The 14857-nt window shown below is 38.7% G+C and overlaps 1 protein-coding gene and 1 long non-coding RNA gene across 2 annotated transcripts; one reads left to right on the top strand and one right to left on the bottom strand.

Annotated features, from left to right (window-relative positions):
- Nucleotides 1–6167: 6167 nt before the first annotated feature.
- LOC116254898 (uncharacterized) lies at nt 6168–7728 on the bottom strand. The gene is made up of 3 exons (XR_004172773.2): nt 7503–7728; nt 7328–7403; nt 6168–6626 (listed from the first exon to the last, which is right to left on the bottom strand). It is a non-coding gene; the product is annotated as an uncharacterized LOC116254898 (long non-coding RNA).
- A 1944-nt stretch (nt 7729–9672) lies between these two features.
- Nucleotides 9673–11536, top strand: LOC116254906 (probable glutathione S-transferase). The gene is made up of 2 exons (XM_031630551.2): nt 9673–10056; nt 10958–11536. The coding sequence occupies exons 1-2, from the start codon at nt 9742–9744 to the stop codon at nt 11303–11305; spliced, it is 663 nt and encodes a 220-aa protein (XP_031486411.1). The 5' UTR covers nt 9673–9741; the 3' UTR covers nt 11306–11536.
- Nucleotides 11537–14857: the final 3321 nt, after the last annotated feature.

The raw sequence follows: 14857 nt of genomic DNA, 5'->3' as shown, positions 1-14857 counted from the left end.
GCATTCTTTATACACTCGTTTTATCAAACTACTTTTGTGCCCCGTTCAGTGGTTTGAAGGCTTGTGGCAATCAGGTTCTTGTCGCGCCGCACGGGCCGAAGTTGTTAGCCCGTGACAGGTAGAACCACTTTCATTTTGTAGACTAACTACGCTAGGGTAACATTTGTTGGAGTCATCATAGCGGTGTGATATGCCCACAAGGCATTGTGCATCTTTTTGTGTGTGTTTCATCCATTTGTTCGACTTAATTTTGTTCTTGGGGCTCAATTATGGACTTTGGCTTCGCATTTTAGACCAATGTGTATGTTTTAGATCTAGGACTTGGATTTAGATTCAAATCTTGATCTAAAGTTGGATTTTGGATTTAAATCTTGCATTTGGATTTAGATATGGCTCTAGAGGTGCATTTTGGATCAAGTGGTCGAGTACTAGACTTGAATATGGATACAGTAGTCAGTCCTCGGTGAGGTCAAGATTTGAATGGATTTAGAACTCTGTTTTGGGTTGAGCTTGGGTTTGGGGTCCAAAATTAGAACTAAATCGTAAAAATAGTTGAAATAACGGAGAATCTTGTTTGAATAAAATGAAATACAGTTTTGAAAAAATTTAGAGTGATAACAATAAAACATTATTTTATGCAGAAATTTATGAATTTTGCTCATCCCATAGTCTAAACATATACTATTATCACAAGTATTAGATCTCAAAACAAGTTGGTTGGTGCATAGGCCCTCCATAGAATGGCTAGCAGTAGCTTCAAGAAATTTTGCTTGGAGGATCAATCAGAATCAAGCAGTAAGGAATCTTTTGGATACACCTATCCTGGTGGTGACATCATTATAGTGATATTTTCTTAATTGGCGACACAAATTTTCACATGACTGGTGCAATATTTTACATTGTTGTTTCTCTGTATCCTATACCCGGCTAGACTCGGGCCCAAAAAAAAAAGACCCGAGCTGGCCTGCTAATTTATCGGGCTGGCCCGGGTCAGCCTGATAAGCCTGGGTCGGCCCGATAATGAGGTTTTTAAAATTTTTTATTATTTATATATATTTATAATATTTTATTATGATTAATTATATTTATATAAATTTTTTTATTTAAAACTATATTTTTAAATTTAATCGGGCCGGGCTCGAGCTCGGGTTTTCCAAGTCGGGCCAGGCCCGGGTTTTGGATGTCGGGGCGGCCCGATGCCCAGGCTTAGACGGTAAAGCCAAATTCCAATAACCTTGCCAACTACAATATCCATTTCTTGTACTTGTGATCTCTATTTTTTGGCAATAAAAAGGTTTGGGGGCCCTTTCCCCCGCAAGTTGCATCAGAACCTTGCCAACTAAAATATGATTGAACTGAAAGAAATCGACACTTTACTCAATAGTCTTGCGAGTCTTTTCCAATATAGTTGTCCACTAATCATTCCTCACTACCAACCTTTCTAGATCTTGGTTGGTGAAGTCCTATTACACTGGCAGGAGTTAGTACTTAATATATACCATTTCTAACAGCTAACTAACATACAACAAATGAAGAAAGTTTGTTGGGGGTCGCAACTCTATGAGAAACAATATTTTGGCTGTCCTAAGTTTGTTATGAAAAAAATTATTCAAACAATAAAAAATTTCAGAGTTCATTTGATAGCCTCGGATCTAACATCCCAGGCTGCATGAAAAGGTGTGTTCTAGGAGATCTTCAGTTTAAACAAATTGAGAATCAAATAACATGAATTTCAAATCCATGCTATATGTTAAAAACCATGGATTGAAGGTTAGATGGGGGAGGAGCGACCTTAAATTCATGGATTTAATGTTTTAAGGGATCTGAGATCCACTATGAAACAAACACAACTCATGGTCTTGAAATCATCATTGAACATAAAAGTACATAAGGGTTTAGCTGATTCAAACACCCGAACACTTTCTTTGTGTCGACGTTTCCATCATCATTAAGCACAAAAGGACATGGATTTGGCTAGTTGTGCAACTAACTTGTAAAGAACGCGCTAGACTTAACTGGTTTTTCTTGAGCAAGAAGTGGTACTGCTACAATTTTAAGTCATAGAAATTGGTCTCCTTCTTTAAAAAAGGAAGGTTTGCTCCATTAAGAGCAAAGAGAAAAAAAGAATGAAAAATATTTTTTTCACACAATGACAGAAATATCTTATTTAAAAAAATAATAGAAGTGCCCCTCTCACAAAAAGCGAAAACAAATGCACTAATCAGCCGCATCAAATGTTAATCCAAAACCCTTTTTTTTTAGAGTCTAAGAAACTAGACTGCTTCAAGGCCATTTAACAATGAGAACAGCTTGTAACTACTTGTAACTGTTCCATGAACATGCTCTAAAAATAAGGGTAGATTCATAAAACACTTATTTAAGGTGTTTCATAAATCTGCTTAATTTTTTAAGTATATTTATGATTAAGTTATATATTATTCTCTTTGCCAAACAGGCCCTTCTGCATCCTTGTTGTGCCCACCCTAATACTAATACTATGAATAAACCAAACAAGTAAGTAAGTTGGATGGAGATATCAAGGAATGTTGGTATTGGTACTGCAATGGTTTATATTGTCAATTCAAGAGGACTAAAAATGAGTTTTCTTAAATAACGCAGCATGCAATTTTTGAATTAAAATATATATATATATATATATATCTCCTTATCTATAATGCTTGTCTAATCTTTCTTTATTATGTGTAAGGAATAAGTTATCATAAAGGAGTTTGGTGGGAGATAGACTCCCTACCTTTTATTAGCAGAAATGGGATATGTGCTATGCAAATTGCAAAGCATCAGCAATACAAGTAAACCACCAAGCCACTGATTATAAGTAGCTCATGTTATGCCACAAAAAGGAGGCATCAAAACTTTAGACAGGAGAAAATAAACAACAAATCCGAAAGAATCATTTAATGGAAATTATCATCTCTGCCATCATGTGTAAGGAATAAGTTAATTTCTAGGCTGTTCATTTAATTTTTTCATTGCGTAGCATGTACCTCCTTAGTTTTGACTCTTTTGAGGGTACAAGAGAGCAGTTGAAGCTTTGTTTTCATTTGAAGGCTGAAGGCTCATGCATTGACAATAATTGTTCCACTGCCTAATAGTGGAGCCAAAAAAATTTGCTGGAGGTGCACTTATTTAAAAATACTTAAATCTGGTGGGGCACTTAAATATATATATATATATATATATATATATATATATATATATGTATATATATATATAATTTCCATTTAAAAATAAAGAACTTTTAAGAACTGCCCGCGCCAATCACAATGTGCCTATGCCACGATTCTAATCATAAAATGAATATGACTGTTTGGACTTGTCCTTTTTAAAAGTTAATTGAAACTCATTTTCTTTTTCCAAAAAATATTGTACCATAAATTGCACAATATGGGCACCAAACTTTGTGTGTGCTACCCATGCCTTGGATTGGAAAAAAAAAAAAAGAAAAAAAAAGCAAAGAAAGGGAGGGGGAAAAAATGAAAGGAAATGAGTTATTAAGAAAGTCTGTTTGGATAAGAAGAAAATGAAAGAAAAGAAAAGAAAATACAAGTAATCATGTTTGTTTAACTGTGTAAAGGAATTTCGACTTTAATTTGCATTAGTCGATTTCAATAATAGAATCAAGTAATATCCAATGTCATATTCAGCCCATCGAAAGGTTACCCACCGACAGGGAAAGAGAGGTAGGATACCCAGGGGTGGAGCCAGGATTTTTTTTAGGGACGGGCCGAACCATCCGTGGGTCGGGCCAAGAGGAGCGACGGGTCGGGCCAAACTAAAAAAATTTGATTTTTTACATATAAATTTTTTTTTTCTGAGCTCACCCAGGCGGCCCCCCCTCCCTCCGCCCCTGAGGATACCCACGGCCTCTCCTGCACAGTGGGCTTGCGCCCATGCACCCAAAGCCCAAATCTCTGTTCAAACAGTCACTGGATGACCGTTCGACCATGAGAAAGAGAGAGAGAGAAACAGAGAAAAAAACACCATACTTACGTTTCAATGGAGGAGAATGCAGGACATTGCTACGAAGGTGAACTTGCTCTGCACTGCTGTGGAGTAGAAGCCCAAAGTCGGTGATGCATAGGTGGGATAAAATTTCTCTTGCATGGTTGATTGAGACGAGCGCAAACGTGAGATTTGGTTGAGTGCTCTCTATTTTCTGTCCAAATCTCTCCACTTTTGGAGGGATTCCAAATGATCTATCCTTCCTTTCCTTTGTCTTCCATTTCTTCCCATCAAAACAGCGTGTTTTGTCATCCCTTCATTTCCTTCCTCACCTTCCCTCCATCCAAACATCTTACTTGAATCACTTTCCTTTCTTTTCCTCCCCCTTCTCCTATGCAAACAGGATATTAATCACCACGAGCTGTGGGTGAGGGACTATATCGACTAATTGAAAACTAATACTATGACTCGTCTCAAAGAGTTATTCGATCACATATTGAAACACATGAAAAAAAGAGCAATAATTAGAAAGGGATGCGCAAGAGATATTTCTGGTAGGCAGAAGTCAGGCTGAAGTGAGCCAAGTGACAGGTCCCTTTCCTTATCTTTAGGCTGGGTGACTTATCCTTCCCAACAAGACTCTGGGCATATTCTCTCATATTTGGGTCCTAGTAATATTGTTGAAATACATATACATATATATATATATATATATATATATATATAGGCACACTTTTCTCTCTCTTAAATTGCAACCCCTGCAATTTTTAAAAATTGGATAAAAAAATTAATAGCTATTTGGATGACCCTCAAAACCTAGTTTGGTGGTGTTTGGATGATATGAATATGGCGGTGAAAACCTGGATTCCCTAGGTTTTTCATCCAAAACTCAGTTTTTTTTTTGTCATCCAAACATTCAAAGGAATGCCCCCTTAGGGCGTTGACAGAACAGAAACTCCTTTTTTTTTTTTTTTTTTTTTATATGAACGTTGCGACTAGTCTGGCCTGTATTAGCCACGTCCAACGTTTGATTCTGAAAAACACTATCCTCTTATGAAAAAGACTATCCTCTTATTATTAACGAGCGTTGATTTGTATTTATCTCTCTCTCTATCAAATACTTTTCTTCCTTCCACAATTTTTTGTGCCCGTTTGGGCGGGCCTGACTAAGCCCAATTCTGTTTGATAAGATTTTTTAATATATATTTTATTGATTTATAATATAGAACTATAATATTTTATTATGATTAATTGTATTTATATATTATTTTATATTAAAAATATATATATTTTTAATTTAATTGGTCTAACCTGAGTGAGTTCGAGTTTCAAGTGTCAAGTCCAGCCCGAACCCCGGTTTCAGGTGTCCAGCCAGCCCAAGCACGACTCCTATCGGGCTGGGCCGGCCCCGATGCCCAAACTTACCTATATCGCTCTACTACCAAATGTCGGGGCATGTCTTCACCTAATCCACTGCCTGTTAAGCCATCGCCATTGCTTCCTAGCTGCTCTGCTTATTCCTCCTCCTCCTCTGCCTTTCAATATTGTGCAATAATCATTTGAAAGTAGAAATAGAAAGAGATGAGGTCGGGAACCATGGCTGCCGACTGTAATACCCCGTTTGATGCACAAGAAAAAATTTTACCATGCATTTTTCTTTGAAATGGAAAAAAATTCCCATCCAAAAAAATTCCAACTTGATAAAATCTTTCTGCCGTACAATGGTAATTTTACTGTGGATTTTTCTTCACGTTCATCAAACTGGCCTAAAGGAAGAAAGGGTAAAGATGGATGGGCTGTACTTGAGGCAGTCTGAGAGAGGGAGTCAGTAGCCGCATAAGCAGCGCACCTGTGATGAGGGTGAAAAAGTTGACGTCTCTTGGCTTTCACGAAGAAGGCAAACGGAAAAGGATGGAAGCGACAACTTTAGCAGGAAAAATTGCTAAACAGTAGAAGTATTTCACTTGGTCTTTTCTTCTTTAAGGGTGCGTTTGAATGGAATTTAACCCTCTTTCGATTTGAGGTCATGTTTGATGTAGTGGAAGAATTTACCCTGTTAATTTTAACCCTGTTTGATACACAATAAAGAATTTAACCTGGTAAATTTAACCATGTTTGATGCACATGATAGATAATTTAGGAGACTTTTTTCAGAAATGAAATAAATTATATGACAACATTGCAGCCTTCAAGAATATTGGAAAAATTCATAAATAGACGCCATCAATGTAATGGAAATCCAGCCTATAAACAAGTAGTCAACTTGACAATGATTAACTGATATTCATCCAACACTGCAACCTGTATGAGAGTTTAAAAACATTCACCACAACTTGTTGTCTCATCCAGTACATAAGTTTAACGACTACAACCTGTATAAAAGTTTAACGAGTACAGATCCAACAAAGTTTAAAACATTCACCAAATAACATATGTGTCCCATCCAGTACATAAGTTTAACGAGTACAGATCCAACAAAGAAAACAAGTAGTAGCAAAACAAACAATCATGAAAAGTGGAATGTTGATCCTTCCATTTGTCTTCGTCACTTCTTTCTCTTCCGTTGCGTTGATATCGACAATGTCCAATGGCCTACATAATTGCACACCGTATTTGTTGTGCAGATATTCATTCATGTGATATTCTTGAAGGCCGCAGCCAGGCTACATCCCAAAGCAAAAGTGTACAAATTTGTAGATGAATAAACAATATAAAACATAGATAGAAAAGAACTCTGATGTTTCAGTTTAGTGGCAGCCAAAGTGTACCAATTTGTAGATGAAGAAACAATATAAAACATCTGCTTTCCAATGAAACTAATTATAAAACTACTTAAAATATTTCAGATTCTTTAAAAATGTCAGCATTCCCTTGTGTAAATGACTTAGTTACAGCAGATATAGATCCCAGCAGAGTATTATTATTCAAAGACCTTAGACGCCTGCAGAAAATACAGCTGAAGCCATAAATCCAGTTACAAGAAAATGGCTAAATGCTAAATCCAGTTACAAGTGACTATGCTCAACACAGAAACCAACCAAACACATGCAAAACTATGTCCAAAAATCACATACATATTCGCTAGACAGATCCTGAAAAGGAAAACAGGAACACGTTTAGTTATATGTATGCAAAAACCTGGGAATACAAAATGGCCTGATTTCACACCACCTCCAGGTGGGCTTTCACATTGTTTCTATAGGCGTAGGCTCCATATTAGGGAGGAAAGTTTGAACACCCAAAGGATAAACCAATGCATGATGATATTGGAACAAAACGAGGGCAATAGCAACAGATCATGGAGGAGTTCACTGTCTTCACTATACAGAGGCTAAAATCGCAACAAAGGGGATTTGAGATATACCAGAAGTTGACAAAACGAGGGCAATAGCAACAGCGACCGGCGATCAGAGAATGCAGCCTTCTATGCCTTGTCTTCCCTGCCGGTAAGATGCCATATCAAAATATATTAGGGCAATAGAGAAAGGGAGAAAAGAAGGGCATCAGAGAGTAAGAGAGAAAGGGAGATGCCATATAACCTGCGAGGGAGACGACGATTTCTGAGAAGGCTGTGATTAGGGCACTAATTTGGGAGAAGAAGAGGGCACCAGAGAGCAAGAGAGAAGGGGGGAAAGATCACCAGCAGAGAAGCGGCGACGGTTGGAGCGGCCTCTGGTGCGACAATGGGAAGGCGACAGAGCGAGGAGGAGCTGCAGGTCCTGTTCGAGCGAGGAAGAGCTGCGGGCGCGGGTGATGGGATGAAATGAAAAGTGTCGAGGGGGGGGGGGGGAGGGTGTCGAGCGCGGGGGGAGGGCGTCGAGCGGGTGGAATTCCACCCGCTCTAGTTATGCGTTAAACAGGGTGAATTTCACCCCGTTTGATGCAATTTTCGTCGGGCGGATGAAATTTTACTTGCCCGTACCGTTTTTCCAAAAAAAACACATTTCACCCGGTGCATCAAACGCACCCTAATAAAAGTGTTGGCTACAGTTTTAGCTGCCATGGCTAATGCTACATTTTCTTTCTTATAGTACTTTGGCGAAGCTTGTAGACATAATGGTACAACTGAGAAACGCCTAGCATTTCCTCTACTGCATTGACGCTAACATTATCAGTTGCAACATCAAGGAATGCTCTCACACTTTCCACACATGAATAGTTTTAAAATTGAACTTCGTTGACAAAATATAGGAGATGAGCAGGTCCACAAAGTTTAAGATGCATTTAACAATATTAATGATGAAATGATCCTTCATTTTTTTAAAATATGATTCACTGACAAGAGTAATTGTATATTTTTTAATGATCATAGTTATTTGATTATTTGCTTTTGAGGCAAATATACATATTTGTCCTTGACGAGAGGCGGAACCAGATTGAGTAACTTTGAAAAACTGTATTTTCAATTAATATGTTTAAATATTTGGTTGGGTGCCCATTCAGATATGAAAATCTATCAAGGGTGCTTTCTTTAGATTTTTTTTTGACTCGGCCACTGGCCATGACTATTTGATTTGATTTTTAAGATAATGTTTCTTTTAATTTATAAGGACTTTTTGTTCATTGTATTAACACCCAGAGATTTCTAACTCTACCGCTGGTTGGTGTTAGACTAATTTCTTGTTTTTTTTTGGTTTAATATTTAAGTTTTGATTGTCCATAAAAGCACAAACGATTTCATGTTATATACAACAATACGAGTTTTCAAACACGAGCTAAAGTAACTAGTGTAGCTTGAGCCATGACAATAAAGAGAAGGTTTGAAATATAATTTAAATTTAATTTTTATAAAACAGCACTTCAAATTGTTTAGACATGCTATAAAATGTCAAAATTTTTAGGAGGCAAAGGTAACGCGACAAATGGTGGCGAACGGAGCGTTGAACGATACATGGTAAGTCCACTTATACTTAAGCCTTCCTTAACTTTAGAAGCATGCTGGACTTTGTTTTTTGTCAAAGCTCGTTTCTCCTAAATAAATATAAAAAAATTAAAATTAAATTTAAATATTTTCCCCTAAATAAATATAAAAAAATTAAAATTAAATTTAAATATTAAAATTAAGAAACCCTTTGTTAAAGTAAATTTTAGTTTGAGGAAAGAAAAACTATAAGTAAGCACCCAACAAACGGTCCAAACGGCGGCTAACATTTTAAGCTCATTAAAAACGCCCTCAACTTTTTTCTTAAACTTTCGAATAACAGCTTTTCCAAAAAATATTGAAATAATAAATTAAAATCCAAAACTGCTCATCTTTTCCATAAACTTTTTCTTTTAAAATTTGTTAAGAGAAAAGAGGATTTTGGTATTTTGTTTTATTATTTTAAGAGTTTGAGGTCCTTTTTGATCACTTTTTTTTTAAACGTTAGACTGTTTGGTTGGGCGCCTACTTCGTTGAACCAAAATTCGTCCAGAAAAAATCGACTTTAGAAACTCGTTTCCAGAACGTGGCACGATGGCGGTGCACTAGATCCGTTCTTCCCCAAACCAATCGAAATGAACGGCCGCCATGAAAGGTGGTCCAACCCGCTGGTTCTGTTCTTTTCCTTTGAGAAGGGTCCCAACTTCCTGCGCTCCCATTTTCGGGATTCAGGCGCATCATACACGCTACCATTTGGTCACAGAAGGTTCTAGAAAGGGTCTAGACCCCCTCTGTCGATTTCTTCTCTCATTTTTCTGGACAAAAAATGTTCTATAAGTATCCCATTCGCTGCTCCTCTCTGGGATCCAAAGCACGGGCTCGGTGTCCCACAGGAGAGTGATTGCAGAGCGAGAGAGATGGCGGGAAGCGAGGTGGTGCTGCTGGACTTCTGGGCGAGTCCCTTTGGGATGAGGGCGAGGATAGCACTGGCGGAGAAGGAGGTGGAGTATGAGTATAGGGAAGAAAATCTGGCCAACAAGACCGAGTTCCTGTTGCGCATGAACCCCATCCACAAGAAGATCCCCGTCCTCGTTCACAAGGGCAGGCCCGTCTGCGAGTCCCTCATCATCCTCGAGTATGTGGATGAGGCGTGGAAGAAGTCGCCGCTGCTCCCTGCCGACCCTTATGACAAAGCCACCGCCAGATTCTGGGCGAACTTCGTCGATGCCAAGGTGAGGGCGATCATTCCATTTTCATTTTTTTTATCTATGGTGTTTCTCCCTTCTTTTGTACTTCCCTCTTTTTTCCTTCTTCGATCCCTCTTCTTCTCTTTCCTTGTTTTTGCTTGTTTTGTAGTCATGGTGGTGGTTGGAAGGAGAAAGAGAGAAAGAGGGAGTGAGCGCCTTGGTGACTGGCTTATTTCTCTCTTTCATCCTGTTTCTGCTGCTGCTGCTACTTCTTTATTTGGTTTCTAGATCTACTGACCAATATCTATGATTGTGGAAGCTTAGTCTTGCTGGGGGCCTCTCTTTCTTTCTGAAGCCTTGATATCTGGTCTATTTCTCCTTATTTTCTTTTTCCCTGCTTGTGCTGCTGCTGCTGCTGCTGCTTCTTTATTTTATTTTTAATATCTACTGAGAAATACTTGTGATGGTGAAAGCTTAGTCTTGCTGTGGGGACTCTCTCCCTCTTTCTTTCTCTGGTCTTTCGCTCTCTTTTTTTTTTTTTGAGGGGTCTTTCCTTGGTGGAACTGCTTTGGAAGCTGAGACTTCAGCCTTTTATTAATGTGGAGCAGAGAGTGGCCCTTAATCCATTCGTCTTATTAAACGAATGTTTCTATTATTTTAGGACAGTTGGTAGAATGTTTTCGAGTTCTTTTGGGACAATCTTTGTTCACCAGAGAAAGAGGAAAACACACACAGAGAGAGAGAGAGAGAGAGAGAGAGCCAACATTCCAAGAATGACGGTAACTTAACAAAGCATTTGTTGTTTTTTCTTGACCATGGAACCATGGAGCGCTAGTTTTTTTTGGAGATGAGCCATATGACTGGTTCTTGCTTCCACCTTCTCCTCTTCTTGTTCTTTCTTCCTCAGTTGGACCCTATGCTAACTGATTGCTCTTCATGTTGATAGGTATATGATTGTGGATCGAGGCTGTGGAAGCTCAAGGGAGAAGCGCTTGAGGCAACCAAGAAGGAGTTCATAGATATCCTAAAGCTGCTAGAAGGGGCTCTTGGGGACAAACACTTCTTTGGTGGCGACCACTTTGGTTTCGTAGACGTTGCTTTCATCCCCTTCGCTTCTTGGTTCCTCGTCTACGAGAGCCATGGCAACTTCAAGGTGGAGGAAGTCAGCCCCAAACTTGGGGCATGGGTGAAGAGGTGCAGGGAGAGGGAGAGCGTGTCGAAGTCACTCCCTGACCCTCACAAGGTCCTTGAGTTCGTAAACGTCGTCCTGAAGAAGAAGTACGGGATTGAGTAGGCTGATCACTGATGTATTGACTAGGCCGACGTTTCTGCTTGGAAGAATTAAGTAGATGAATAAGAGCATATGGTCCGTCACCTGTCATTACTATCCTTCCTCTTCAAGTATCTGTTTCTTTGTGTGATTTCTTTGTGGAGTCTCCCTCTCACTTCGGTACTTTCCTATGGCTGTATTCCCTTAACCTCTGGTTAGGGGTTTTTAGTAATGTTGAGTACTTGAGTTAATGTCTGCTCTCTGCTCTTTCTCTTTCTCTCTCTCTCTCTCTCTCTCTCTCTCTCTCTCTCTGTTTTTCCTTGTAATCTTTTACTATCCTCCTTCTTTAGGTGTGTGTGTCTGTGTGTATTCTCTCTCCCTTGTTCTCGTTTTGGGTTTGGTCAGTTGTGGTTGCTGCTTTTGTTGCAATTCTGTGTTCAGGTTTCTCAGGTTTCTGTTTACGTGCTCCTCCCTCTTACTGCACTTGTTTGTCTGCACGTGTTTGTTTATGTGGGGAGGATAGTTAGTATCTAGTTTTCAAATGTTAATTTAAAACAAGAAACAAACTGATTCCACCATATTCCTACCTTTCTGCGTTTCGCTTGTCCAATCCAGCCTATTGTTTGATTGTATTCAAGTTTCATAATATCGATAGAACCCTGAAAAGACAATTGTTATCAAATTGGAAATGTGAGAGCTAAAATATTTTGGTGTTCAATTCTTTTGAGACTTGAGGATGATATACTACTGGTTAATAAAATTAAAAAGAAAACAGGTTACCTTAGCAAGACTAATTGGTAGTTAGATATGATAATAAATTGAATTTGGACCAATTACTTCAAAAAAGTTGGGTTTGAAGAAGAATTTAACATCCCAAGTGTGAAATTAGATCGGATTCAGGTATGACATGGGACTGGATTTGGGTTTAAATAAATATCCAATCATATTCTGATCTAATATTAAATAAATATTCTATGTTTAACCCTTTCATATTTTAACGCATATGGTTCTCAACAGATTGTATATCGTGATACTGTAATGCTGTCCGGATTTGGATTCAGTTTTGAGTTTAAAAATAGAAATTAAATTTGGGTACATTATCAACATTTTTATTTGAATTCAAATCCAAAGATGTGAATATCTGATAAAGCACATGCGATGACAATTAAATTCCATTTCAATAGGATTAGTTGACATCTTTATTTGTACTTATTAACACCAAAGAAAATGACATGGTCTTTGTTGCTCTCTCCATTTAATCTTATCTGTTTGTCTTAATGCTGTCTTGGCCACAAATCATTTGGCTAATTGGCTTGTTTTGGTTTTACACTTTTCAGGTAGTAAAGGGAAAGAGCGAGAGCCGACCTCCCAACATTTCCTGATAGAATGAAAAAGCGTCATCAGATGTCAATTGGTTCGATAGGAGTCAAAGCAAGTAAAAAGAGCTTTTATAATTGCAGCATGTATCACATTTTAAGCAATGAATCAAACAAACAAGAACGAATGACCATCATATATGACAGGCGCAGATCACGACAATTTTGTAATTCACGGAATCGATACAGCTTTTTCTCTTCCAAGCTCACCCAGCTGATCTGTAAAGTTTTTCCTCAAATTCGGCAACCTGGATCGCTCTACAATTGAATATGGTGAACCATCAAACCAGACTAAATCAGGTTTGCAGAAAAAAGAAGAATCCACTGGTTAGACCAAGAGATGGAAAAGCAAAGATGGCTTCTGAAAAGTCTCTTAATTGTCAAGTTGGTATGGTAAAAGGCTTTCAGGATAGATTACGTGTTCTACCATAGAAAGAAATACCCACAGTGCTTCGTTAATTTTTCCCTGATCAAATAGACAGATCCAAGCAGCATCAATGCTTGTTTTAAAAGCAGTTTCCAGAAACGTCCGGTAATATCATCTATATCTCAGTGATGCGCTCACAGAATGAGGCCGTCCACCTGATCGCAAGGAGCCTACCATCCTGTGCAATAAAGAGTTGCTTGAAACGAAAATTTTGTGAGTGAGTGATTCATGAATCTGTTTCAAGATCACGCTTTAATTCCTATTGTAACGAGAGATTATTATATGGGCTCTTAGCTTGGAGAAGATGTCCCTAACCGGTGAAACAAGGCTAGACCGGCCGGAGGTCACCGGAATTCAACAGAAATTGAGGACGGAAAACTTTGGGTCCAACAAGAAGAATCATTCCTTAGTAATCAATTTCCGAACACTAATAACGCTGACACTTAATACGTACAAACAATCAAATATTCTAAAACAATAATATAAAAAACAAACATAATCCATACCAACCTCTCTTGGCTGCCGCATACAGTGAAACTTCGAGTTAGGGAAGTTTTCAAGGGTTTCCTTCTACCACATACGCAAAAACAGCACATGGGCGCTGCCTCATTTAGTTTCAAATATGATATCCGGAAAATTGGTGGGGCATTGCCATTGGAGAGAGATCGCTTTGCTATCGCCATGTGGTTGTCCTCTCGTGAAGCTCTACCGCCTTCTTACTTCAACCTAACGTAAATGCCTGCGGCCTAGGCAATATCGAGCCTTCTTTAAATAAATTAGTCCTTTTCGTGCGCCCTACTTCTTTTTACTCAAGCGACGACGTTTTGGCATTTGGCTATGTATCGTTCCATCATGAATGTCCACATCACAGATGACATGTTGTATCTGCAGATCATCGTGTTCATCATCGCTCATGTGCAGTACTAATTTCTTATTTAAAAAGGTTAACAATGAAATGTACAGGGGGCAGGCCATTATGGACCCGGTGCACATCCTTCATGGTATCTCAATGCGGATGGCCTTCATGGCCATGGCCATGTACATACAAGGCTGCCTTTGAGATGGAATGTGCCTTGTTTTTCCTTTCAAATTGCTTGGTCTTCGATTTATTTTCTTCTTCTTCTTCTTATTTTTTTAACGTAGCCCACCCACTTCAGAATTAATCAAGCCTTTAGCCTTTGTCTATCTTAATTTGCTTGGCCTTATGTTGGCATCTTTTTCTAGTCGCTTCATCTTCGAGGATTTTGAGCTGCCACCAACGCATGACAAGTTTGCCTTTATTGGACCCAACTTCTTGCCCTGCAGACATGTGAAATGCAGACATGTGAAACAAAGTAGGGTGTTTCTTGGTCAGAAATTTCTAGCTCCGTCCTTTATGTTGCACTCTACTTGCTTTTGAGCCTCCGAGTGCCATCACCGCTAGTTCTGCCTATCGAAGCACCAGGTGTCAATCTTGTGAACAAGGCAACCGTGCATGATGCAGACGTTAGCTTATTCCATCATATTTCCTGCTTGTTCTATACCATGTCTCTAGCATGAAAGACAAGCAGTTGTAAAAGGGAAGTGGAAGCAACTCAGCAAAACCGACACATGGTTAAAGAACGCTAGTTGAGGAAGAAAGGAAAGTGTACTTACAACAATAAAAGAGACGGATAAAGAAAGTGTGTGCCGTTACATGAAATGAAAATCTGATTGCAACTGCCATCAACAAATTTCAAATGTAGGTGACTGTAAACTGTGTGCATGTATGAAAACACTTAACCATACGAGTAC

The sequence above is a fragment of the Nymphaea colorata genome, chromosome 5 (genome assembly GCF_008831285.2).
Source record: "Nymphaea colorata isolate Beijing-Zhang1983 chromosome 5, ASM883128v2, whole genome shotgun sequence".
Taxonomy (NCBI): Eukaryota; Viridiplantae; Streptophyta; class Magnoliopsida; order Nymphaeales; family Nymphaeaceae; genus Nymphaea; species Nymphaea colorata.
The sequence above is the reverse complement of the archived record's forward strand: the minus strand, read 5'-3'. Positions and strand labels throughout refer to the sequence as shown.

Excerpts from the sequence above, each read along its gene's own strand:
- LOC116254906 (XM_031630551.2), top strand. The coding sequence starts at position 9,742 with ATGGCGGGAAGCGAGGTGGTGCTGCTGGACTTCTGGGCGAGTCCCTTT. Across the intron at positions 10,057-10,957 it reads CGAACTTCGTCGATGCCAAG|GTATATGATTGTGGATCGAG; the intron begins GTGAGGGCGATC and ends TCATGTTGATAG.